This window comes from Oncorhynchus kisutch, linkage group LG28, assembly GCF_002021735.2.
Source record: "Oncorhynchus kisutch isolate 150728-3 linkage group LG28, Okis_V2, whole genome shotgun sequence".
Classification (NCBI taxonomy): Eukaryota; Metazoa; Chordata; class Actinopteri; order Salmoniformes; family Salmonidae; genus Oncorhynchus; species Oncorhynchus kisutch.
In genome coordinates, this window is record NC_034201.2 from 22,545,414 (window position 1) to 22,572,950 (window position 27,537).

The following is a 27,537-nucleotide window of genomic DNA, read 5'->3' on the forward strand; positions in this document are numbered from 1 at the left end:
GAATGGTCTAAGATCCCTCCCAATGGGTTCTCCAGTCTCAAAATACATTTTAGAAAAAGCCTCAGTGTTGTTATCATCGCAGGAGAAGGGTGCTGGAGTATTGAAAACAGGGGTGTCAATAATTCTGACCCTTATCTTTTTTGTATTTTCTATTAGTATAAAATAATATTTTCAAATGTTATGATCATACAATACAGCTCATTATTTGTGTTATTTATTTTATACAGTCTTTTTTGCTCATCTTTATCAAGGGTGCCAATAATTCTAGACCTGACTGTATATGCCTTACCCTCTCCCCTCTTCACAACCCCCATCTCTCATTCCATTGTGATTCTGAGCGTCACAGCGGTCTCTACCACCCCCTCCTATGTACAGGAAAGGAGGAGGGAAGATGGGGGATGGGGTAATTTAGCAGTGATATTTCTAGAGGTGGTCGGCCATGGTGGTGGTGTATTAAAGCTGATCAAATTATCCACTCAGGATATGGCTTATGGCTATCTGTATCGGCCAGCTGTCACAACGACCAATCACATGCCTCTGCCACAGCCCCCTAGCTCCGCCGTCATCCCACACACACACACACACATACAATGACCCATAGATTAATCCACTGTAGTTTGTCATTTTTTATGAGGAATCTTAATAACCCCAAAGCATCGCCACTTTCATTAGATTTCATCATGTGTTATGATCCTGTGTTCTCATATCACATTTATTTCATTATCTGGTTAAAGAGAATGTCCTGCTGTGTCTGTGATGGATGCATTAACTAACATATCATTCTCTAGGATGGTTTGGGCTGTACTTTTTACCCACACATGCGTGTACACTACACATGCACGGTTGTAGTAAAAGTGTATAGACCATATCCATCATGATATCCCAGTCATGCACTGGCGTCCTGTAGCCGTCCATCCAAGTATCACCAGCTCAAAACCTCTCTGAGGAAAACACATTTCCATAACAAAACCTCTCTATGAGGAAAAACACATTTCCATAACAAAACCTCTCTACTAGTTTGGCTACACTCTAGAACGAGATTCTTCATATTGGAATCCAAGCTGTACTTGCCAATGGAATGAATGGCTGATTACCTGCTAATGCACAAAACAACCCTAGTGGCTAATTAGCAACTGGCTCACACAGACTCCCTCCCATACAGTAGGCTTTTCCTATTTGAAGCCAGGGTTCTTTAAGGCTACTTCAAATACGTTTGGGAATAGAGCTGTGAAAGTCGAGTGCACCGTGATGTATCCCAGGCAGGCAGGCTGGTGGGCTGTCCTAGATTGACTGTGTAGTGGGGATGAAACCAGTCCAGGTTTGCGTCCCAAATGGCACCCTATTCCCAACACAGTACACTACTTTTGACCAGAGCCCTTTGGGTCCTTGTCAAAAGTAGTGCACTACATGGAGAATAGGGTGCCATTTCTGATGCAGACCAGGAACCACTTCAGTCCTGTCTCTCGTATGGAGCTGCTATATAATGGAGCAGTCTTTATAGAGGGCTGTGGCTGTGAGCCTAACTAACTGTACCACCCTAGGTCATCTATAATTAAGACACAGGCCTGACGATGATGTCAGAACTAAGTCAGGCTCTTAGCCATGGTCATGTTCTCACTCTTTCTTTCCCAGTCAAGCTCTATACATTCCAAGACCTGACAACATTATTGTGTGTGTGTGTGTGTGTGTGTTGCTGGCAAAGCAAGGGTCTCAGAATATATCCCACATTCTGCAGCATTGCCTAACATTATTGTACAGCCCTTTCCTATTATTATGCTACCTTTACAGTGCCTTCGGAAAGTATTCACGCCCCTTGAATTACAGCCTTATTCTAAAATTAATTGATGAGGGAAAAAAACAATTTAATCTACACACAATACCCTCATAATAACAAATCAAAACGGGTTTTTAGAAATGTTTGCTAATTTTATATAATAAAAAAAATCTATCACATTTACATAAGTATTCAGACCCTTTAATCAGTTCTTTGTTGAAGCACCTTTAGCAGCGATGACAGCATCGAGTCTTCTTGGGTTTGACGCTACACATGTATTTGGGGAGTTTCTCCCATTCTTCTCTGCAGATCCTCTCAAGCTCTGTCAGGTTGGATGGGGAGCGTTGCACACAGCTATTTTCAGGTCTCTCCAGAGATGTTCGATCAGGTTCAAGTCCAGGCTCTGGCTGGGCCACTCAAGGACATTCAGAAACTTGACCCGAAGCCACTTCTGAGTTGTCTTGGCTGTGTGCTTAGGTTCGTTGTCCTGTTGGAAGGTGAACCTTCGCCCCAGTCCGAGGTCCAGAGCACTCTGGAGCAGGTCTTCATCAAGGATCTCTCTGTACATCCCCACAGCATGATGCTGCCACCACCATGCTTCACCGTAGGGATGGTCCCAGGTTTCCTCCAGACGTGACACTTGGCATTCAGGCCAAAGAGTTCAATCTTGGTTTCATCAGACCAGAGAATCTTGTTTCTCATGGTCTGAGAGTCGTTAGATGCCTTTTGGCAAACTCCAGGTGTGCTGTCATGTGCCTTTTACTGAGGAGTGGACTCCGTCTGGCCACTCTACCATAAAGGCCTGATTGGTGGAGTGCTGCAGAGATGGTTGTCCTTCTGGAAGGTTCTCCCATCTCCACAGAGGAACTCTTGAGCTCCAATCAAGTTGTAGAAACATCTCAAGTATGATCAATGGAAACAGGATGCACCTAAGCTCAATTTTAAGTCTTATAACAAAGGTTCTGAATACTTATGTAAATAAGGCATTTCTGTTTTTGATTTGTCATTCTGGTGTATTGTGTATAGATTGCTGAGGAAAATGTTTTATTTCATCCATTTTAGAATAAAGCTGTAACATAATGTAGAAAAAGTCAAGGGGTCTGAATACTTTCCGAAGGCACTGTATTTCATTTATGGAAAAAAGGGAGGCTTTCAGAGTGTGGCTGGTATATAGGAAAACATGCTGTGCTCTGAGTGTTGAGCTGTGTGAATACTACTCTGGGTGAGCATGCCTTGTGTAGACATGTTATTAACACTATAAATAAGGCAAGAAGAAATGCCGTGAGGGGGGTATTTGTAGTTGACTGGATTTCGGAGAGTTGGATTGTTTTTGTGCGAATGTATTTTTATATGGGCCAGGTGCATGTGTGTGATGTCATTGATGTGATGTGGAGTGATGAACTCTATCTGAACTGTCCATCTTCAAGAGAGTGCATTGCTTCAATGTTGATGAAGCGCTCTGCTTTCCCCTCAACCCCTGTGCCCTGTACTAGAGCTGTCTGGTGGAAGGCAACACTGTCAAACACAGACATAGATTGACAAACCATCTGACAGGCCCGCAAATGTGGTATATTATCCTGTTGTATGTAGCCTAAACCCCAGACCTTAAAACAGGAAAAACTAGAAAGAAAGAGTGGAGGAAAATGCCCTATATTAAAAAAAAAGATTTGTATTTGTTTAATGAATTCAAAGAGTATAGGCCTAATCTCCGATCTCAGCTCTGAATCATGACATCCCATTGAAGACTCAGAGAACAAAGAGAGACAACAGTGTTTAACGACTAACTAGACATCATCCAAAAAAGATGGGAAGGCGACGTGCTGATGCGTTGCCTTTTGTTGTTGTTGTCAGGATGATCAGGCTATAAGGTGGAAAGAGGAGACAGTTGGCAGTTGAAAGAGAAGCTGTGGAACACTAAAAGCCAGTTGACTCCAATGTGCCTCCCAGTATGATTCCCAGTATAGATAGGGTCTAATGGTGGCGGAATGTTCCAGTTGACTCCAATGTGCCTCCCAGTATGATTCCCAGTATAGATGGGGTCTAATGGGAGCGGAATGTTCCAGTTGACTCCAATGTGCCTCCCAGTATGATTCCCAGTATAGATGGGGTCTAATGGGAGTGGAATGTTCCAGGTGACTCCAATGTGCCTCCCAGTATGATTCCCAGTATGATTCCCAGTATAGATGGGGTCTAATGGGAGTGGAATGTTCCAGGTGACTCCAATGTGCCTCCTAGTATGATTCCCAGTATAGATAGGGTCTAATGGGAGCGGAATGTTCCAGTTGACTCCAATGTGCCTCCCAGTATGATTCCCAGTATAGATAGGGTCTAATGGGAGCGGAATGTTCCAGTTGACTCCAATGTACCTCCCAGTATGATTCCCAGTATAGATGGGGTCTAATGGGAGTGGAATGTTCCAGGTGACTCCAATGTGCCTCCCAGTATAGATAGGGTCTAATGGGAGCGGAATGTTCCAGTTGACTCCAATGTGCCTCCCAGTATGATTCCCAGTATAGATGGGGTCTAATGGGAGCGGATTGTTCCAGTTGACTCCAATGTGCCTCCCAGTATGATTTCCAGTATAGATAGGGTCTAATGGGAGCGGATTGTTGCAGTTGACTCCAATGTGCCTCCCAGTATGATTCCCAGTATGATTCCCAGTATAGATGTGGTCTAATGGGAGCGGATTGTTCCAGTTGACTCCAATGTGCCTCCCAGTATGATTCCCAGTATAGATAGGGTCTAATGGGTGCGGATTGTTCCAGTTGACTGAAGTGGAGACTTCCTGCTAGAACTGGCAAATATTTTTTTAAAGGCCCATTGCCATTAATTCACAGTAGGCGGAAGTGGTTAGTTGCAACAATGTTGGATTCAGGTCATACACATTTGTTATTTATCTTTGTCCCTATACATTCTGAATATGGTGAATGATTCGGTGACTTGTTCTAACTGAATATACAGTGAAACCCTAGCTAGCGATGTCGCTGAGGAGTTGTTTCTCTGCTACTTGCAGTGCTGTGCCATAGTTGTCTGCCCCTAAAAATGAGTGACTCAGACTCCATTTGTCATTAAAAACAAAAGCAGTTTCCCAGATGTGACACAGAATACTGTGTACATGTCTCATGCTTACAATCCTGAGTTAAAAAAATACCATGCATGGCTGAGTTCTTACCACTACGGTCAAACCCCTGATTGAAAGCAGCAGACAGTGACTGACAACCACATTCAAAATCAAATCAAATCAAATGTATTTATATAGCCCTTCGTACATCAGCTGATATCTCAAAGTGCTGTACAGAAACCCAGCCTAAAACCCCCAACAGCAAGCAATGCAGGTGTAGAAGCACGGTGGCTAGGAAAAACTCCCTAGAAAGGCCAAAACCTAGGAAGAAACCTAGAGAGGAACCAGGCTATGTGGGGTGGCCAGTCCTCTTCTGGCTGTGCTGGGTGGAGATTATAACAGAACATGGCCAAGATGTTCAAATGTTCATAAATTACCAGCATGGTCGTATAATAATAATAAGGCAGAACAGTTGAAACTGGAGCAGCAGCACGGTCAGATGGACTGGGGACAGCAAGGAGTCATCATGTCAGGTAGTCCTGGGGCATGGTCCTAGGGCTCAGGTCCTCCAAGAGAGAGAAAGAAAGAGAGAATTAGAGAGAGCATATGTGGGGTGGCCAGTCCTCTTCTGGCTGTGCCGGGTGGAGATTTTAACAGAACATGGCCAAGATGTTCAAATGTTCATAAATGACCAGCATGGTCGAATAATAATAATAAGGCAGAACAGTTGAAACTGGAGCAGCAGCACGGCCAGGTGGACTGGGGACAGCAAGGAGTCATCATGTCAGGTAGTCCTGGGGCATGGTCCTAGGGCTCAGGTCCTCCGAGAGAGAGAAAGAAAGAGAGAATTCACACAGGACACCGAATAGGACAGGAGAAGTACTCCAGATATAACAAACTGACCCTAGCCCCCCGACACATAAACTACTGCAGCATAAATACTGGAGGCTGAGACAGGAGGGGTTAGGGTGCATTCACCCTTAGCACAGATAGACCTAACACACACTCACAGTTAAGGGTGCTGTCTCATATCTCGTCTTTTTTTATTTTACCAGGTAAGTTGACTGAGAACATATTCTCATTTACATCAGTGACCTGGGGAATCGTTACAGGGGAGAGGAGGGGGACGAATGAGCCAATTGGAAGCTGAGGATGATTAGGTGGCCATGATGGTATGAGGGCCAGATTGGGAATTTAGCCAGGATACCAGAGTTAACACGCCTACTCTTATTTTTTTTATTGAAGTTTTTGACCTTTAGGCAAGTCAGTTAAGAACAAATTCTTATTTTCAATGACGGCCTAGGAACAGTGCCTTGTTCAGGGGCAGAACGACAGATTTTCACCATGTCAGCTCGGGGATTTGATCTAGCAACCTTTCAGTTACTAGTCCAACGCTCTAACCACTAGGCTACCTGACGCCCCATGATAAGTATCATGGCATCGTTAGTGACCACAGAGAGTCAGGACACCGTTTAATGTCCCTTCCGAATGACTGCACCCTACACAGGGCAATGTCTCCTATCATTGCCCTGGCGCATTGGAAATGTATTTAGACCAGAGGAAAGGGTGCCTTCTACTTGTTGTTGAGAGAACATGTGATTGAATGGAATCATCAGTGACCGACTACTGTACTGAACGGAGTAGTTGGCTTACCTTGTCCCTAGCTTTTGACTTAGGTTCCACTTTGTTGTTTTGATTTAGTCTCGCTTCGGCCGAACTGATAGGTCTGTAGACATAGTGGCTGTGGGAAGAGACTATTTAGTCAAAAATGTATCTTTTGACCAATGGGTAAAATAACATGTTCACTCACTGTGTAGATAATGCTCTATGAAAATCAATGGTCCAAACCTTATGTCTCTAACATCATCTGATTAAAAGTGATTGTAGTTTTTACCCTTGTAGCATGGCTAGAATAAGGGTGACTAAATCAATGGAGGCCAGAGAAAAAAAAGCGGTCAAAATCAGGAAAATTGCATAGGGTCAGCTAGGCTGGATTCTGTGCAAGAATTAAAAGGTTACTTTGAGATTATGGCAATGAGGCCTTTTATCTACTTCCCCAGAGTCAGATGAACTTCGGAAACCATCTTTATGTCCGTGTCCAGTATGTAACAAGTTAGAGGTAGTTTTGCGAGCCACTGCTAATTAGCGTTTGTGCAATGACTGGAAGTCTGAGTATCTGCTAGCATCATAGTAGTTCATCCTACTCTGCGGAAGGAGATAAAAGGCCTCATTGCCAAAATTCCAAAGTATCCCTTTAAGGCTATTGGCTACCTGATAGGCTCACTTTCCCGTTGAATTCCTCGTCTTTCTTCTCGTTTCTGCAGAACATAAAACAGAGGTAAGATGGATATCGATTTTCAGACATGACATGGAGTATTTTCAGGTTTTATTATACACTTTTCATATTAATTGGAAATGTCTTCTTTTTAGAAGATGTCTCACAAAAACAGGTGTATCTGTGAAATGTCAATGGAGTACTGAGAGTATACCAAGCTTTTCATTTTCAATGCATTTTACATTTAATTCAGCTCGTGTCATGCTAATTGAGATTTGAACTTTTTACTAATTTTTCTCCCTAGTTTTGTGATATCCAATTGGTAGTTACAGTCTTGTCCCATCACTGCAACTTCACAATGGGCTCGGGAGGCGAAGGTCGAGTCATGCGTCCTCCAAAACATGACCTGCCAAACTGCGCTTCTTAACATCCGCCCGCTTAACCCAGAAGCCAGCCGCACCAATGTGTCGGTTCAACTGACGACCGCGGTCAGCCTGCAGGCGCCCGGCCCGCCACAAGGAGTTGCTAGAGCGCGATGAGCCAAGAAAAGCCCCCCCCAGCCAAACTCTCTCCTAACCCGGATGATGCTGGGATAATTGTGCGCCACCCTATGGTACTCCCAATCACGGCAGGTTGTGATACAGCCAGGGATCGAACCTGGTTCTGTAGTGGCGCCTCTAGACTGCTGCGCCACTCGGGAGGCCCCAAAACTTCTTTTTTTTTGTAGTCGGGACCCGCGGTCCTTATTGACCCTGTTCTGGGTCCGGAACACGTTCCACCAGTGAGATATAAGGGGCCCTACTGTATGTGTCTGTGCAATCAATGCATGTGTTCCTCCTTTCATGGGTGATACTACATGTTTATCTGCCCCATTCCCTCTCTGTGCTCCCCTCCCATGACTCACAGTGCTGCGATCTGAAGGTATCAGTCTACCTCAGAGCAGGTAGGGAGTCTGGCCATAGACTAAATCATAGCTACTGTTCAGGAGAGGAGACAGTCTGTCTGAGTGTAATGCAGCCTTCTGACTTTTTCCTTTTCTCCCTCGGATATTAATGGAGAATAGACATGAACCAAGATGGAATATGACAAGCATGGCTTGGACATCCCTTCCCAGATTGATACACCCATTATACAATGTACTATTTCCTACTCCTCTTGGTATTGCTATTTTATTAGGATCCCCATTAGCTGTTGCGAAAGCAGCAACTACTTCCTGGGGTCCAAACAGAACATGAAACATAATACAGAACATGAATAAACAAGAACAGCTCAAGGACAGAACTACATCCATTTAAAAATGGCCCACAGAGCCTACATATCAATACATACACACAATATCTAGGTCAACTAGGGGAGAGGTGTTGTACTGTGAGGTGCTGCCTTCTGCTATCAATTTCTTTCAACCAGGTTTGTTGTTCATGAGATGGAAGGGAGTTCCATGCAATAATGACTCTATATAGTAATGGACGTCTTCTTGAATTTGTTCTGGATTTGGGGACTGTGAAAAGATCCCTGGTGGCAAGTCTGGTGGGTGTGTGTGTGTCAGAGCTGTGTGTAAGTTGACTATGCAAACAATTTGAAATTTAACACACTTCTTATAAAAATAAGAAGTGATGCATTCAGTCTCTCCTCAACTCTTAGCTAAGATATACTAGAATGCATAGTATTGATATTAGCCCTCTGATTACAGTGAAGAGCAAGATGTGCAGTTGTGTTCTGGGCCTGCTGCAGTTTTTCTAGGTCTTTCTTTGCAGCACCTGACCACATGGCTGGACAATAATCAGACAAGACTAAACTAGAGGCTGCAGAACTTGCTTTTTGGACTGATTCACTCTGGTCTCCAGAGAGGGTGGATAGATATGAATGAGTTCCTGATGTGTGTGGATGGATGGCTGAGGGAGGTGGTGTGTAAGGGGTTAACCAGCGTAGTGGAACCGCTGGGGGTCGATTAGTCCTGTGTCTGTCCCTGTGGACCTCTGGGCTGGTGAGAGAGTGGGGGTGTGGGGAGGCAGGGGAGAGTGGTTGGAGTACAGCCATACACACAAGCACACATGGATATGCATGCGCACGCACGAGGGTGCGAACAGACACGCATACACACACATAATGGATGGAGGACTCAGTGGAGTGTGGAAGCCCACACACACATAATGGACGGAGGACTCAGTGGAGTGTGGAAGCCCACACACACATAATGGACTCAGTGGAGTGTGGAAGCCCACACGCACACAATGGACGGAGGACTCAGTGGAGTGTGGAAGCCCACACACACATAATGGACGGAGGACTCAGTGGAGTGTGGAAGCCCACACACACATAATGAATGGAGGACTCAGTGGAGTGTAGAAGCCCACACACACATAATGGACGGAGGACTCAGTGGAGTGTAGAAGCCCACACACACATAATGGACGGAGGACTCAATGGAGTGTGGAAGCCCACACACACATAATGGAGGGAGGACTCAGTGGAGTGTGGAAGCCCACACACACATAATGGACGGAGGACTCAGTGGAGTGTGGAAGCCCACACACACATAATGGACGGAGGACTCAGTGGAGTGTAGAAGCCCACACACACATAATGGACGGAGGACTCAGTGGAGTGTGGAAGCCCACACACACATAATGGACGGAGGACTCAGTGGAGTGTGGAAGCCCACACACACATAATGGACTCAGTGGAGTGTGGAAGCCCACACACACACAATGGACGGAGGACTCAGTGGAGTGTGGAAGCCCACACACACATAATGGACGGAGGACTCAGTGGAGTGTGGAAGCCCACACACACATAATGAATGGAGGACTCAGTGGAGTGTAGAAGCCCACACACACATAATGGACGGAGGACTCAGTGGAGTGTGGAAGCCCACACACACATAATTGACGGAGGACTCAGTGGAGTGTGGAAGCCCACACACACATAATGGATGGAGGACTCAGTGGAGTGTAGAAGCCCACACACACATAATGGACGGAGGACACAGTGGAGTGTAGAAGCCCACACACACATAATGGACGGAGGACTCAGTGGAGTGTGGAAGCCCACACACACATAATGGACGGAGGACTCAGTGGAGTGTAGAAGCCCACACACACATAATGGACGGAGGACTCAGTGGAGTGTAGAAGCCCACACACACATAATGGATGGAGGACTCAGTGGAGTGTAGAAGCCCACACACACATAATGGACGGAGGACTCAGTGGAGTGTAGAAGCCCACACACACATAATGGACGGAGGACTCAGTGGAGTGTGGAAGCCCACACACACATAATGGACGGAGGACTCAGTGGAGTGTAGAAGCCCACACACACATAATGGACGGAGGACTCAGTGGAGTGTAGAAGCCCACGCACACATAATGGACGGAGGACTCAGTGGAGTGTGGAAGCCCACACACACATAATGGACGGAGGACTCAGTGGAGTGTAGAAGCCCACACACACATAATGGACGGAGGACTCAGTGGAGTGTAGAAGCCCACACACACATAATGGACGGAGGACTCAGTGGAGTGTGGAAGCCCACACACACATAATGGATGGAGGACTCAGTGGAGTGTGGAAGCCCACACACACATAATGGACGGAGGACTCAGTGAAGTGTGGAAGCGTGGAGGAGAAGTCATCTAGAGAAAACGCATGGCAACAGACACACAGGATGACAGAGGGAGAAAGAGAAGGACAGAAAGGAGAAGAGAAAGAGGGTGAGGAGAGAGCGGGAGCGAGGGGGGTGGAAGGTTTAGAGTACAAAAACGTGCTTCTTGTCACGATATGAGAAGGTGTCCGTGTTTGGTGCTAAAATGATTTAGCCTCTTTTTTTCCCCACCCTTGTTAAACTCTGATTTGTGGAGAGTTTGTTCTTTTGAGGTTTCGTTATATGTTGTGGAAATATGGTTGTTTCTGATGAGATCTAAATCACCCTGTTAGAGGTCGCATCTCCCTCTTCTCTCTTTCCTTCTCTTCTTCACCTTCCTTATTCCTTTTTTACGCACTTCCTCAATTGGTTACCAATTATGGGAAAGGATGAGCGGCATGAAGGCTATGAGGAAAGGCACAGAGCAGGGTTTGTCATCTCTCTCACTCTCCTTCTCTCTGTTATTTGGAGGTGTGTTCTCACATCTGGAGAAACAGAAATGGGTGTTAACAGCAGCAGCTCATTCACTCCCCCTCCTCCTGCATCACCCTCCCTCTCGGTCTCTCTGCTTCCCTCCTCTTTCTCTCTCTCTTTTCTCTCCGCTCCACCTCTCCCTCTCTCTGCTTGCATTACTGGAAATCAGATTGTGAGCTGTGGAGATGCTGGCAGCAGCACAGTGTGGAATTAGCTTGACATCCCAGAGAGGAACCAGTGTGGAATTCTCCGGCTTTAGAAGAATGAAAACCATGTCAGGATCAGGATTCTCTGTTCTCACAGACTGAAGCTGCCTCTCAAACTTTGTGCCTTCCTTATCTGCCTTACCTTCAATTTTCACCTTATTTTATTCATCTTAGTTTCCAAATGAACATCAACTGAGAGAGACTTTTCTAGTCTCCACATTTAAAAGAGAACCTTTGTATTTAGTGTTGATCTTTGACGTGAGGTTTTTCTGGACAGCGGCTACCTTGGGGATTTTGTTCATATTATAACCCCGTGGGCCGACACCTCAGGTAGGATGACGGAAATCCTGGTGTCAGATGTGAACCTGAACACCGTGTGTGAGCGGCTGGAGCAGCAGTGCTGTGTGGAGGATGACCAGCAGAACAACCAGCAGCAGCTTCAGCAGCCTCAAATCCCCTCCTCAGCCATCAAGAGGCACACCAACACCGGGGCAAAGCTATGGGGTCGTGTACGCAGCAAGCTCCTCAGACAAAAGGTCCCCTTTTTCCTTTCTTTTCTTTCTCTTGATCAGCTAAGTCACAGTTGTCCCTCTGTCATTGTGTTCATCTTTTTACTCTCTTTCCTGTGTGTGTTTGTTTTCATCCCTTTCTCTCTGTACTTGTATTGACTGTGGTGAAATATACACCTGTAACTGGTACTGCTACTCCAGCTAAAGCCTCCATGCTCTGTGCTGATGTTGTTAGATGACGCTGGTATAGAAATGAAAGATTTAGGTAGAGGAGATAATTTACTTGTATAATGTACTGTTGGTGCGGAACTGCAGTAACTGTCTCATTGCCCTCAGTACTGTGTATGTGTGAGATGCTACAGTAAATTGAATTCACAGCCTTGACCATTACTCCCCTACACCCTCTCCCTCCCCACCCCCTTTTCACTTTCTTACCCTCTCATCCTCCCCTCACATCTACCACTCTGATCTTTCCAAGCTCTCTCCTCAGTGTAAAGCCAGTGAAGCTGAATGGTGATATACCTCTGTCTGTGTGGTTGCTGATCTGTTAAGGTAATCAGAGGTGTTTTGGTGTAGCTGAGAGTGTGAGACTGCTCCCTCTGCTGTCCTGTAGAGGAATTACCCTGAGACACTGATCTAAGGCCAGAGTGTTGTTGGTAGAGCTTAATTATGACCCACAATCCTCTCAGCAGGGTACATGGTAACCCAGGGAGAGACTAATTACTGATCCGACAGGTTAATTACTGTCATCTCAATGACACGTTGTGGAGACGCATGGTGCAGTTCTCTACTCTTTCAAGTTTGACTGACTCCTCTGTCTGGGGAACACGCACGCACGCAGACCTTAGCTTCAGGTTCTAAGTCAGGACTCATGCGTGAGAGGAAGAAAAAAAGAGGTTATTTTTAGTAAATACTGTTTTTATCCCCTGTGCAGATGTGCAGCACATATATTTTACAGAGGCAGTTAATATATGGCAGTTTGATATCAGTATGCTGGTATCCATTAGCCACTATACTGCGTCATACACTGAGTACAAAGCATTAGGATCATTATGCTCTTTCCTTGACAGACTGACCAGGTGAATCCAGGTGAAAGCTATGATCCCTTATTGATGTGACTTGTTAAATCCACTTCAATCAGAATAGATGAAGGGGGGGGACAGCACATTTACATTTAATGAAATCATTTCAATAGATTGCGCTTCTCTGGCAAAATGTGGAAGTAATATAAATGAACCCTGAGCAGCTTATTGTGAATACCAGATCTATAGACAGGTCAATAAAGACCCTCCTGCTGCTCGTGGCTGGAGTTGACAGGTCTATCTCTCTGCTGGTCTCGCCTGACACTGCAGACCTGGATTACAGGCAGAAATCCCCCCCATTGATCTCAGCTGATCCCAGACCTATCCACAGCCCTGGCTGAGTCCTCCCATCTGGGAATCTGGGAGAGAGGACTGTCTTATCTGTTTGGGCTGTTTTGCTTCTTCTATTTAAATGGCATAGACAATTGGTTTGTTCAGTGCTGCACACTCACAATGTTAGTTTCCTATATACACTGATACTCAGTTTACACACAGAGCCATATTGACTCTCTGTACCTCTTTCATAATCACAGTATAGTACACACCTTCACACACACATGCCTACTCTCACACTTGCACATATTTTCACACACTTGATCATGCACTTTCATGTTCATCTCTCTTCTCTCTCTCACATACACATCCTCCCATAGAAGCATACTTTCACACAGCTATGTGGTCTCATTCATTCATGTTGAGTGAGTCTTTGATGGTTGAGTCTGAATAAACGTCAGGTCTATGAATGAACTCTGTCTGGTCCGGATCCAAACCCGACTGGGTCTGAATTATTCCCCACAATATTCATCCTACAGCAGCACAGAGAATCAGGCATTGAACTGGAGGGATTATAGTATCCCTGACATTTCTGCTATAGCACTCTCATGCTGTCAAAGGATGTAAAGGCGGAGAGGAAGGAAAAAGAGTGGGTGTGGAAGAGGGAGAGGAAGGAAAGAGAGAGTGGGTGTGGAAGAGGGAGAGGAAGGAAAGAGTGGGTGTGGAAGAGGGAGAGGATGGAAAGGGAGAGTGGGTGTGGGAGAGGAAGGAAAGAGAGAGTGGGTGTGGGAGAGGAAGGAAAGAGGGTGGGTGTGGAATAGGGAGAGGAAGGAAAGAGTGGGTGTGGAAGAGGGAGAGGAATGAAAGAGTGGGTGTGGAAGAGGGAGAGGAATGAAAGAGTGGGTGTGGAAGAGGGAGAGGAAGGAAAGAGTGGGTGTGGAAGAGGGAGGAAAGGGAGAGTGGGTGTGGAAGAGGGAGAGGAAGGAAAGAGGGTGGGTGTGGAAGAGGGAGATGAAGGAAAGAGTGGGTGTGGGAGAGGAAGGAAAGAGTGGGTGTGGAAGAGGGAGAGGAAGGAAAGGGAGAGTGGGTGTGGAAGAGGGAGGAAGGAAAGAGTGGGTATGGAAGAGGGAGAGGAAGGAAAGAAAGGGTGGGTGTGGAAGAGGGAGAGGAAGGAAATGGAGAGTGGGTGTGGGAGAGGAAGGAAATAGAGAGTGGGTGTGGAAGAGGGAGAGGAAGGAAAGAGAGGGTGGGTATGGGAGAGGAAGGAAAGAGAGTGGGTGTGGAAGAGGGAGAGGAAGGAAAGAGAGAGTGGAAGAGGGAGAGGAAGGAAAGAGAGGGTGGGTGTGGAAGAGAGAGAGGAAGGAAAGAGAGGGTGGGTGTGGAAGAGGGAGATGAAGGAGAGAGGGTGGGTGTGGAAGAGGGAGATGAAGGAAAGAGATGGTGGGTGTGGAAGAGGGAGAGGAAAGAAAGAGATGGTGGGTGTGGAAGAGGGAGAGGAAGGAAAGAGAGGGTGGGTGTGGAAGAGGGAGAGGAAGGAAAGAGGGGGTGGGTGTGGAAGAGGGAGAGGAAGGAAAGAGTGTGGGTGTGGAAGAGGGAGAGGAAGTAAAGAGAGTGGGTGTAGAAGAGGGAGAGGAAGGAAAGAGAGAGTGGGTATGGGAGAGGAAGGAAAGAGAGGGTGGGTATGGGAGAGGAAGGAAAGAGAGGGTGGGTGTGGAAGAGGGAGAGGAAGGAGAGGGTGGGTGTGGAAGAGGGAGAGGAAGGAAATAGTGTGGGTGTGGAAGAGGGAGAGGAAGTAAAGAGAGTGGGTGTAGAAGAGGGAGAGGAAGGAAAGAGAGAGTGGGTATGGGAGAGGAAGGAAAGAGAGAGTGGGTGTGGAAGAGGGAGAGGAATAGTATGTATATTGAACCGGACTGCAGTGTGTTTTTGTTGAACAGACTGCAGTGTGTTTTTGTTGAACAGACTGCAGTGTGTTTTTGTTGAACAGACTGCAGCAGTGTTTTTGTTGGACAGACTGCAGTTTGTTTTTGTTGAACAGACTGCAGTGTGTTTTTGTTGAACAGACTGCAGTGTGTTTTTGTTGAACAGACTGCAGCAGTGTTTTTGTTGAACAGACTGCAGTGTGTTTTTGTTGAACAGACTGCAGTGTGTTTTTGTTGAACAGACTGCAGTGTGTTTTTGTTGAACAGACTGCAGTGTGTTTTTGTTGAACAGACTGCAGTGTGTTTTTGTTGAACAGACTGCAGTGTGTTTTTGTTGAACAGACTGCAGTGTGTTTTTGTTGAACAGACTGCAGTGTGTTTTTGTTGAACAGACTGCAGTGTGTTTTTGTTGAACAGACTGCAGTGTGTTTTTGTTGAACAGACTGCAGTGTGTTTTTGTTGAACAGACTGCAGTGTGTTTTTGTTGAACAGACTGCAGTGTGTTTTTGTTGAACAGACTGCAGTGTGTTTTTGTTGAACAGACTGCAGTGTGTTTTTGTTGAACAGACTGCAGCAGTGTTTTTGTTGAACAGACTGCAGCAGTGTTTTTGTTGAACAGACTGCAGCAGTGTTTTTGTTGAACAGACTGCAGTGTGTTTTTGTTGAACAGACTGCAGTGTGTTTTTGTTGAACAGACTGCAGCAGTGTTTTTGTTGAACAGACTACAGTGTGTTTTTGTTGAACAGACTGCAGTGTGTTTTTGTTGAACAGACTGCAGCAGTGTGTTTTTGTTGAACAGACTGCAGTGTGTGTGTTTGCCACGAAAATAGACATTTAGGCTGAGAGGTCGATGGTAGAAAGGAAGGCGTGTGTGTTGAGAACAGATTTAGATTAGATAGTGAGATTTAGACAGAGCAAGAGGAGTGTGTTGAGTAAGCTGCAGCGTGTTGATGAGTTTTAAACTGGGAGGGAGGTGCTTACAGGACAATGCCTCTTACAACACTAATTAAGACAATGCAGAGGAAGCAGAAGCAGGGACTCCAGTAGAGCTTAGGCTGGCTGAGAGAAGGCTGGCTGAGAGAAGGCTGGCTGAGGCCGAATCAGATATTATACTCTTTTAACACCATGATCATGATTTTTTCTGTTACATTTGTTCTGAACCCATGTCCTCTCCAATACTAATGTCCATTTTGCCGTGTTATTGTGTTTTAGACCTTGGTGGGTGTTAGTTACAGTATCCCTAGAAGTCCCATTAAATAATCATGAAAAGCAACCGCCTTAAAACCGGAACAAAAGCAGTGTTCTGCTGGTTTGGGTATGACAGAAAATAAAGTAGAACCATATTTCTCTCCCCTCTCCCAATCCCTAAATATATTTCTCAACACATAAAAGTGTGGTGTTCCATTTCAGTATGCTGATTAGTGTAGATGACATGTTACTGTTTCATCACACTTGCCTCTTTGAAGGGCCAATGACTGGCCAATGAGCTCCAGAGGGGTGGAGGGAGGCAAGGGAGCATCCTCAGGCTGGTACCCAGGATGACTTTCTCCCGGCTGGGCTGGGTCAAACCCGCTGCCCCTGGTGGAAGAGTGGGTATTTTTTGGCTAAGTGGGAATATCAGGGTCGTTCTCCCTCTCTCTCGCTCTATCCCTCCCTCGATGGGGCCTACATGAATCATCCAATTAGTCTAGGAGTGTTAAACCACTCGACCCTTTGGTATGGCTCATTACAAACCCTTCGTGGTCTGAGTTCATAAGAGTGGTGGGTTGGTTTGGCTAACCAGTGTCTACCAAAAGGATTTTCCAATCGTTCCGAACAGAACCACTATTTTTATAGTAAAGTTCTGTATAGTAAAGTTCTGAACCGGTTCGAACCAAAAAAGTAATGGTTTATAATAGTTCCTTTTCATTCATTTTTTAAACACATGAAATCAAGAGGCATTAGAAACCGGTTCTCAAGAATTTAAAATAACGGTTCTGTTCCGGAACACCAGAGAGAACTTTCGTTCCCGGTTCTGTTTCCGCTCCTCGGTTCTGTTCCTTGAACCGGTTCCAACCACTGCTACTGTACCTACACAAAGACTGTTAGCATTCGGCTGGACTAGAGGAATGAAAGGGAAACAAAAGACCCTCTCATACGGTATCAATGGTGTTTCCAAATGCTGTTTATCTACCTGCCTATAAATGACCTATACAAGCACTTTTTTTGGATGACCCATATTATCACTGTAAATACTCTAATTACAGCTACATTATGGACTAATAAAACATTCAAACTTTCCATCCAAGACCAAAAGAAGGTCATCAAGGGATTGATAATGTGTTTGATAATGCGATTGGAAACACCTTCTACATATGATTGAGTTAACAGAAGATAAAACAGATAAGTTGTGGTAACAGCCTATCATTGGAAGTCATCTGCTTACATGTATTTTATTCTCGGGTTTGACATAAGGAAGCCCAAGGACTCAACATACTCTCTTTCTCCCTTTCGCTCTTCCTCTCTGTCCTTTTTGTCCAGGCTACTGTGAGGCTGGCCTACATGGGACCACACGCTGTAGTGTACAGAACATTAGTGTCCCTGCTGGTGATTATCAGAGAGGTCACCCTCTCCTGTACTACCTGTAAATCATCAGTGTTAGTCGTGCGTGCTGCAGGCAGGACCATGCTGTTGTGTTAGCCTTGTCTTAAAGCAGATGCCTTTATGTTGCATGATGTTTATGAAGTTGGATCTTATACTGTATGCCTGAGACACGTTGCCCTTAGGGGTTGTGATAGGATGCTTGGGCTGGTCTTTGGCCAATCATAACTCTCTGCCTGCTGAGAAGGTGTGCTGGTTAGGCTCAAACCAGGAAGTCTTGTCAGGAAGCTCATGACAACAGAGTCAAAAGGCCTTACACTTCACTTGTCTATAATGACATCAGCAGCTGTTTACCAAAGCATCATATTATTAATAAGTAGAGTGATGTTAACATTTTACATAGCTATGTTATGTATTTTCACTCTTATGTTCATCTGCAGCTAAATTTAGACTCAAAATATTGTCAACTCATATTGCTTTGTTTTTGTTACAATCATCAGGCCAGTAATATAATCTGTCAGCAGAAAAAAGAATGATGTTCTTGTTTGTAGAGGTCTTATTAAACAAAAAAACAATCCCAGGTTGCTGTTTTTAATGAAATGAAACCCACTGCCCATGTAGTTGAGCTAGTTAGTTTCTAATTAAACCGGATGTGAACATTGCTGCTTATTGTTCATTTAAAACAGAACAGTCAGTCACAGAATGAATATTTAAATGTAATCTCCCAGTGAACAGAAAGTGAGAGGTACAAGGAAAGTAGCAAAGCACAAAGGAAATATTAAGAGGAATTAATGAATTTGACGTATCAAAAGTTCATACTTCATCATAATTAAGTTCTGCTTTAAAAAATAATTCCCTGTTAATCTAACAATGGATTAATTAAAGACTTTGGCAAGCGTCTGTGTAATCAGAGTGCACACTTTTCTTCCCTGATGGCATTGTTCACATACTATATTGCCATGTTTTGATAACTTCCAGTGCTTTGACGTTCCACATACATCCTAGAGGTTGTTTTCCTTCCTCAGAACGGAAGCCATGACAGTTTTTATTTTTTTTACATGCGTCATCCATAAACCAATGTCTTTGACCAAAATCTAGATCTGTCATTTTATGTCCTATGTGAGAAGCAGGTACCTGGGTTATGGTGATGGAGACTGGCTGTGTTGTAGATACATTATACCACAGTATCCTCAGGAGGGTTGCGGAGAGTTCAGTAAGAGATGGATTTAGAATAGGAACATCTCCAGAGGGACCTCGGCATCTGTTTTTCAAACTACTTCAACCCTGCCTGTGCTGTGCTCTGTCCCCCGTTGGCAACAGCAGTGGGATCAGTAGAAGGCCTTCTCACTATGTACGGTACAGTATGTGTGTGTACTGTGTGTTTTGCTTGCCTTTCTGCACATATATGTTTGATGTAAACTCAGTGGAGGCACCTTAGAACAAGTGTCAGCCACATGGCCACTGGTCTATACCACACTATACATAGAAGAGAGCTGACATCACAGTAACCTGAGTGGCTCTCTTCTCATCCACTGACTTTCCATGTATCAATTCTTTCCCCCCTCGCTTGTCATATTAACTGTGTGTGTGTGTGTGCTGGTGATGTCTAGCTAGGTCTCTCAACCAGGTGCTCTGTACTGGCTGTGTTGAGATAGGGAGGGACCACTAACTTCCCCAGCTGAGCCCCCCGATCCACAGCCAGATCACCATGTCCCCAGCCCACTTGAATAGCATTGCAACAGACACACACACACACACCAGGAGAGTCGGCCCCAGCCTAGGGGTCGCTCAGAGAACAGTGTGTTCCCACAGCATCATGCTGGCTAAAAGGAACACACCTCATTGCTACTCGTCCACTCGAACTCACACTCTCAGAATTCATGTTTTACCTCTTCTGTTTTTCTATATGCAGTATGTTCTGTTCTACATGAAAGCTGATTGTACAGTGTAGTCAGTGTGGATATGCATTGTTACAGTATCATCTGACCTACATTATGTATTATGATCCTCTCCCCAGTCATTCACAGTGTTTTAGGCTGCATAAAGGAGGCTTTGACCTCTGGATGAGTGACAAGGTCCTAATTTGAACCATTGTTTGGTTTAGGATTTCCTATATTTGTGATTTACTGATTTTAATATCCCATATCCTTCCACCAGCCTGTGTTTCACCAGCCTGTCTTTCTTCTACAAACACAGGCTAATAATATGTTTCAAGGATTCTCTGGAGAGAGAGGATTTGGCTTTGTGATTCATCTCTTGGATTTGGAATAAAAAATACTTTGAGGACCCGCCCCCTTTCTGTTTTTGTTCATGCTTCACCTCATATAGTCTTCCCTCTGATTGGTTTCACTCAAGACAACTTATTTTTTCCGCATCTCCTGTTGTTTTACTAGCCAGATGGGCATAACCCCAAGTCACGTTGGGGAGATCATTCTTTCCAAAGCAACCTATCTATCTTGCCCCCCATCTATCCATCCTCTGTGATAGGTTGAGAATATAGTGTAGCACCGTACTGAATCAGTGGCACTTTGGTCTCTCCTCCTTCCCAGGCAAGGAAAGGAAAACTGATAAATTGGGGCAAGATAGTTCTTCCTGGAGTTTTGAATAAAGCAGCGGAGTACTAGAGGTGAACGGTGGAGTGATTGAGGGGAAATGGGTGCGCTTGACTGCGCTGTGCTCAGCTGCATAAACATTTAAAATAAATATGTTTTATTGTCACATACACCAGATAGGTGCAGTGAAATGTGTTACTTTACAGGGTCAGACATAGTAGTTAGGCTCTTCGTATTTGTATAACCCAATTTGACAACAACAAAAAATTGTCTATTGAGAAGTGCGTAGAGCCGTAGACCGTAATTGAGAGAGGGGAGAGGTACTGCATGAAGTTTTTAGGGATTGATTTGGGGGGATTACAGTACAGTAGTGAGGACCCCATAGCCATGATTAGGGCAACCTTGTTAAATGCCCAAACCCTATTGACAAAATTTCCCCTAATGGTAATAGGTGTCAGAGTAATTGATTCAGTAATTATTAGATAATTAGACTCCCTAAATACAAACTTTTATGAGTGCTAGCTTAATGTAAAGTTACGAGAAGGTGAGTGTGTTGGCCTTGCGCTCGCTCAGCAATGAACGATTATGTGGCTTAAGACAGACAAGCACATCATCTAGGAAGGTAGTAATGGTATACACAGGGAGCTGCTGAATCCGTGTATTAAAGGCATTAGCTCCTTGTTGTAGAACTGCTAGTCAGTGGCTGCGGTGTGTATATCTAACACAGCATGTTCAGTGTAAGCTAGGTGGAAAAGCTGCGACTTATATAGAGTGCCTTCAGAAAGTATTTACACACCTGGTCTTTTTTACATTTAGTTGTTACAAATTGGGATTCAAATGGATATAATTGTATTTTTGTTTAACAATCTACAAAAAATACTCAAAGGTCAAAGTGTAAGAAAAAAACTAGCATTTTCTAAAGATGAATGACAAAAAAAACAATATAATAGCTTGATTAAGATAAGTATTCAACCCCCTGAGTCGAAACACCTTTGGCAGTGATTACAGCTGTGAGTCTTTTTGGGTAAGTCTCTAAGAGCTTTGCACACCGTGAAATATTTGCTCATTATTCTTTTTTTAAATTCTTCAAGCTCTGTCAAGTTGGTTGTTGATCATTGCTAGACAGACATGTGAAAGTCTTGCCATAGATTTTCAAGCTGATTTAAGTAACAACTTTAACTAGGCCACTCAGAAACATCCAATGTCGTCTTGGTAAGCAACTCCAGTGTATATTTGGCCTTGTGTTTTTAGGTTATTGTCCTGCTTGAAGGTGAATTTGTCTCCCAGTGTCTGTTTGAAAGCAGACTGAACCAAGTTTTCCTCTAGGATTTTGCCTGTGCTTAGCTCTATTCCATTTATTTTCTACCTTAACATGATCCAGCCACCACCGTTCTTGAAAATATGAAGAGTGGTACTCAGGGATGTTGTCTGATTTTCCCCAAACATAATGATTTGTTTTAGGAAGGACGCCTTTGTCTTTGTAGTAACTGGGTGTATTGATACCCCATCCAAAGTGTAATTAATAACTTCACCATGCTCAAAGGGATATTCCATGTCTGCTTTTTTTTAAATCTACCAATGGGTGCCCTTCTTCTTGAGGCATTGGAAAACCTCTCTAGTCTTTGTGGTTGAATCTATGCTTGAAATTCGCTACTCAAATTACAAATAATTGTATGTGTGGGGTACAGCGATGGGGTACTCATTCAAAAATCATGTAATCACTATTATTGCACACAGAGTGAGTACAGGCAACTTATTATGTTAATTGTTAGGCATATTTTTACTCCTGAATGTATTTAGGCTTGTCATAACAAAGGGGGTTGAATACTTATTGACTCAAGACATTTCAGCTTTTAATTCATTTGTAAAAATGTCTAAAAACAAAATTCCACTCTGACATTGTGTTGTGTGTAGATCAGTGGCACAAAATCAAAATGTAATCCATTTTAAATTCAGGCGGATGTCTCTGGGGTTTGCTTCTCATCATACATCATGTCGGAGCTCTATTCTCCCAAGGCAGCATGAGAAAACTGCCCAGCTCTGCCTCTGCTACTGAGCAGGCTGAAGCGTGTGAGGCAGTCATTTTCATGGCCACTGCTTACCCCTAGAGACAGCCATACGTAAATGGGAAAAACACAACCCCTGTCCCTGTCTCACTTTCTTAAAGAACACACTGCCCTGTCTCTACCCACAAGCATTTCAGCAGAGCTACAAAGAACTTGGCCTACAACCAGATGACAGTTCAGCTTACAAGAACTAACAGGAACAAGATGAAACTGGGCACTAGCAATATCAATAAAATGTTAGTGAACAGAAAGGGCAGCAGCAGTTCTTCCATTGTTGTGTGTTAGCCTATATTTGTGATTTACTGATTTGAAAAAGGGGGCTTTCTTGTGTGGTGTATTTTCATCTCAATCAATGTGATTCTTGTTCACATTAGTGAAAGGAGGGAAATGTGATACATTAGTTAGTTAGCCCAGTAGAGGACTGATGGGGTGAATGGACTGTTTCATGATGCATGAAAGAGGAAATATTGTGTATTTTAATGCAGAGATGATCAATGTCATTAGGTAGGGACAGACCCACACAGAGCCCTCAGGCTGGCTAGGCTACAGACGTTCCTCTCAGTCTAAACATACACACACACATTACCCAGCGTGCACCACTGCTCCATCCACACATGGGGCAAAGCCCATTTAACTTTATCAGATGTCAGCATCCTGTAAATTTTATATGGAGGAGAAAAGGAAAACTGCAGTTGAATCTGAAGTTCCCAGGGATGTTTGGTTATTTAAATATAGACAGGCCAGTCTGGGAATTTCCATTGAGGAGGCAAAAGGAAAACGGGGTCTTAGTTTCTCTCCACGTAGCAGCAGTCAGAAAATAGCCCCCCTCCTCCTGCCCATGTTGAAGGGAGAGTCTCGTCTCGGAAAACAAACTGTAACGTGGCCTCTTTGTTCTCTTGGCTGGACTTTAAAGGAGCTCTTCAGAACCTCACCAGAGCATGACGGGAGGGACACATATGGGACAGGTGCTTGAAAGAGAGAGCGAGAGAGCAGTGAACCCTGGGTAGGCAGAAGTCCAGAGCTGGCTAGGTCCAGGGGTGTGGTTATAGAAGAACAAGTACAACACAAAACATAGTTGAAGTTAACATAACATGGACGTCTTCATGATTGTGTCCTAATAAACAGACTAATTCCTCCAGTGCAGTGAACCCTGGGTACTCAGAGAGCTGGCTAGGTACTCTGGTGTAGTGACAGTCAGATTAAGTTAACACAAGAAGAACACATCACACAGGCACCATGCCAGAAATAAGGCTTTAGTGTCTCTGCTAGAGTGCAGTTGTACATTTACGATACAAGGAGTGTGTTCTGTGAGGGTCCATGTGATTGTGTCCATGATACTGTACGTGTATTTGAACACTCACTGCTCTTGTCATACCTTTTCTCAATCTCCTATGAGGTTATGTATCGATTATGGCCATGGGCAGAGAATATAACGAAGGAAACTTAATCACCTTCTTTCTCTTTGTATTTCAGCTGGACCCCCAGACGGTGCAGTCCAAGAACTGGCATGTGGACGTCATAGAGATGAATGGGGTGAGGGACACCAGGAACCTTTGGGGCCAGTTTGCCAAACCCAGATCAAGCCTTTTCTTGGACTAAGAAGCTCTTTCAATGTTGAATCTCCACTGAACATGCTTTTTAATCTAGGACTAGGCTTCATCTGTGTCCAGGAAACCAGCCCTCTATTTCCTAATTTCATTCCTGGTCCTGTCAGTCATTTACCCGTTCAACCCCATCAATAGAAGATGACTTGTCAAGGCTTAGTGTGTGGATATTATAATGTAGCTTGTTATAGTTCGCCAGAGACAATGCAATATTATCTTTACGAGCTTGGCCAACTCTGATTTCTCTGCAACTGTGTTTTTAAACAGCTGTAACACCTAACCACTCTGGATCTTCTTAAACTCCTGGATGTTGTGAAATGATCAAAAAGAAAGCACTTGGAAGCTGTGTATTTTAAAGTCATTTTAAATTAGGGACTGCAGATGAGCTGTGTCACTAAAAGCTGCTGCAATGTTCTCGGTACATAATCCCTGTCAAATAAGAAAAGAAAATCATGCAGATTGTTTGACACTTTGTATGTATTGTTTCCCACAGATCAAGGTGGAGTTCTCCATGAAGTTTACTAGTCGGGACTTAAGTCTGAAGAGAACGCCCTCCAAAAAACAGAGTGGGGTGTTCGGGGTCAAAATCAGTATTGTGACAAAGTAAGCCATGTTGAATTTCTCTCATAATAAAGTAATGAACAAACTACAGGGCCTTCAGAAAGTGTTCACACCCTTTGACCTGTTACATATTTTGTTGTGTTACAGCCTGAATTTAAAATGGATTCAATTTCAATTTGTGTCACTGGCCTACACACAAATACCCCATAATGTCAAAGTGGAATTATGTTTTTTGACATTTCTACAAATGTATTAAAAATTAAAAGCTGAAATGTCTTGAGTCAATAAGTATTCAACCCCTTTGTTATAGCAAGGCTAAATAAGTTCAGGAGTAAACATTGGCTTAACAAGTCACATAATAAGTCGCATGTGTGCAATAACAGTGTTTAACATTTTTTTTTTATGACTTCCTCATCTTTGTACCCCACACATACAATTATCTGTAAGGTCCCTCAGTCAAGCAGTTAATTTCAAACACAGATTCAAGCACAAAGACCAATTCCTCGCAAAGAAGGGCACCTATAAGTAGATTGGCAATGACTTGGCAGTTTTTTTAGGATAAAAATAAATGCAATAGAGCAGAACAATAACCTAAAACATAAGGCCAAATATACACTGGAGTTGCTTACGAAGACTAGATGAATGAATGCTCTTGAGTGGTGTGGTTAGTTTTTACTTAATTTGGCTTGAAAATCTATGGCAAGACTTGAAAATGGCTCTCTAGCAATGATCAACAATCAACTTGACAGCGCTTGAATCGCTGCCAAAGGTGATTCTAACGAGTTGACTTGGGGTTGAATCAAATTGAATCAATTTTAATCCTACCTTGCAAAATAACAAAACGTGGAAAAAGTCAAGGGGTGTGAATACTTTCTGAAGGAGCACTGTAAGTCACTATGTGTAGTTAAAACTTCATAACTTCAGGATAAACACCTCTCTATAATCTTTCTGTACAGTTTGTTTGATTGCTACGATTAGCATTAACGTTATTTGAAAGGGGCCGTGCTGTAATATCAATTCTGATGTGTGTTGGGTTTGTCCCCCAACAGGCGTGAGCGCTCCAAGGTGCCTTACATAGTCCGTCAGTGCATTGAGGAGGTGGAGAAGAGGGGGATCGACGAGGTGGGAATCTACAGGATCTCAGGGGTGGCCACTGACATCCTGGCCCTCAAAGCAGCATTCGACACCAGTAAGAAACACTCATACTACCAACACTGTAAAATACACCTGTCTTCATCAATAGAACCAGGAGATTGTCTTGGCCATGGGACCTGACCAGGCATAACTCTGGGCCTATAAACTGAGTATAGAAAACATTAAGGACACCTGCTCTTTCCATGACATAGACTGACCAGGTGAATCCAGGTGAACGCTATGATCCCTTATTGATGTCACCTGTTAAATCCACTTCAATCAGTGTAGATGAAGGGGAGGAGACGGGTTAAAGAAGGATTTTTAAGCCTTGAGACAATTGAGACATGGATTGTGTATGTATCCCATTCAGAGGGTCAAAGGGCAAGACAAAACATGTGATTGTAGAGTCCATGGCCCAACGAATTAAGGCTATTCTGAAGGCAATGGGGGGGGGGGGGGGCTGAAACTCAATATTAGGAAGGTGTTCCTATTGTTTGCTATACTCAGTGTATATAAGCTATAACTAGGGCCATGTGTTTTTCCTGGTCAGGTTACATTATCAGAAATAACTCCAGACCCTACATTATCAACACAAGTCTCCTCCTGAGCTGTCCTGTCGTTCCTCTCCTTCCATCCTCCATGGTGTGCCGGGGTCAGGCTAGCAGGCCCATGGCAGAGGGTCTTCAGCCTGGCTATTAACAGAGCGAGTTGTGGGAAAGGGCAGGAAGAGCACAGGGGAGCTGCAGCTGTCAGCTGTGTGTTGTCCTCCCTGGGAGTACCAGAGTGCATCCCAAATGGCACCCTATTACTTCTATATTTCATTGCTTTTGACCAGAGCCCTATGGCTCTTTACAGCCAGGCTGAAGGTCCCCCTATGGTCAAAAGTTGTGCACTGTATATGGAAATGGGTGCCATTTGGGATGATACCCATGTCTCTGTCACGGCCCCTAGACCAAACCAGAGATAACCGCCTCTGTGTCTCTGCTGTGTTCATGGCTCACTGAGCTGAGATCACTGGTGGTTTGGGTTTTAAACAGTGTTGCTTGTTATGTCATCTCTGGAGCCAGAATGATCAGTCTGGAAATTAGGTAGTTGTTTGGTTGAGGCTGATGCGCTTCCCTTGAGCTCATGTGTGTTTTTGTTTTCTCCCCCCCCCCCCTTTTCTCTCCCCCTCCCTCTCTCCCCTCCACAGATAGCAAAGACATCCTGGTGATGTTGAGTGACATGGACATCAACGCCATTGCAGGGACTCTGAAGCTGTACTTCCGTGAGCTGCCAGAGCCCCTGCTCACTGACCGCCTGTACCCAGCCTTCATGGAGGGCATAGGTACGACCTCTGACCCAGACCATACCAATACAATTAGGATGCATCTCAATAGTCAGTTATAGGGAAGTTATTCCTTGTTTTTATTGAGACCACAACCATTGAAATGATGGTTCATATTCCCCCGTAGAGGGGTAATTCTTAAAATCCCCTCTCTTCCTCTTCCTCTTCTCTACAGCTCTGTCAGACCCTGCAGCCAAGGAGAACTGCATGATGCACCTGCTGCGCTCTCTGCCTGACCCTAACCTCATTACCTTCCTCAGCCTGCTGGAGCATCTCAAGAGGTACACACACACATAATCTACCATAAAGGCTAGTAACCATTACTGTTGACAGTTGGGCCATATTAACTGGCAGCCTAATACATTCAGATCGGATATTGGAGGAGTTCTGGCCAGAGTACGGTACATGTGCGAGTGGTTCTTTAAGCCTGCTATAAAACAGTGTTCTGGAGAGCTTCACGTTCAGCTGCACTCTGCCTGAGGTCATGAGGTGTGCTC

General features: G+C 44.4%; 1 protein-coding gene across 7 annotated transcripts in view; it reads left to right on the plus strand.

Annotated features, from left to right (window-relative positions):
• LOC109873440 (active breakpoint cluster region-related protein) overlaps positions 1 to 27,537 on the plus strand; it is a 237,829-nt gene that overhangs the window by 205,021 nt on the left and 5,271 nt on the right. For 6 of the 7 annotated variants that reach the window (XM_031808665.1, XM_031808666.1, XM_031808667.1 and 3 more), the window contains 5 exons: positions 23,888 to 23,947; positions 24,512 to 24,621; positions 25,629 to 25,768; positions 26,906 to 27,040; positions 27,216 to 27,321. In XM_031808665.1, the coding sequence (XP_031664525.1) occupies positions 23,888 to 23,947; positions 24,512 to 24,621; positions 25,629 to 25,768; positions 26,906 to 27,040; positions 27,216 to 27,321 (551 nt within the window). Of the gene's footprint in view, positions 1 to 11,332; positions 11,970 to 23,887; positions 23,948 to 24,511; positions 24,622 to 25,628; positions 25,769 to 26,905; positions 27,041 to 27,215; positions 27,322 to 27,537 lie in introns of those variants that run through there. The other variant, XM_031808668.1, reaches the window with a different exon arrangement.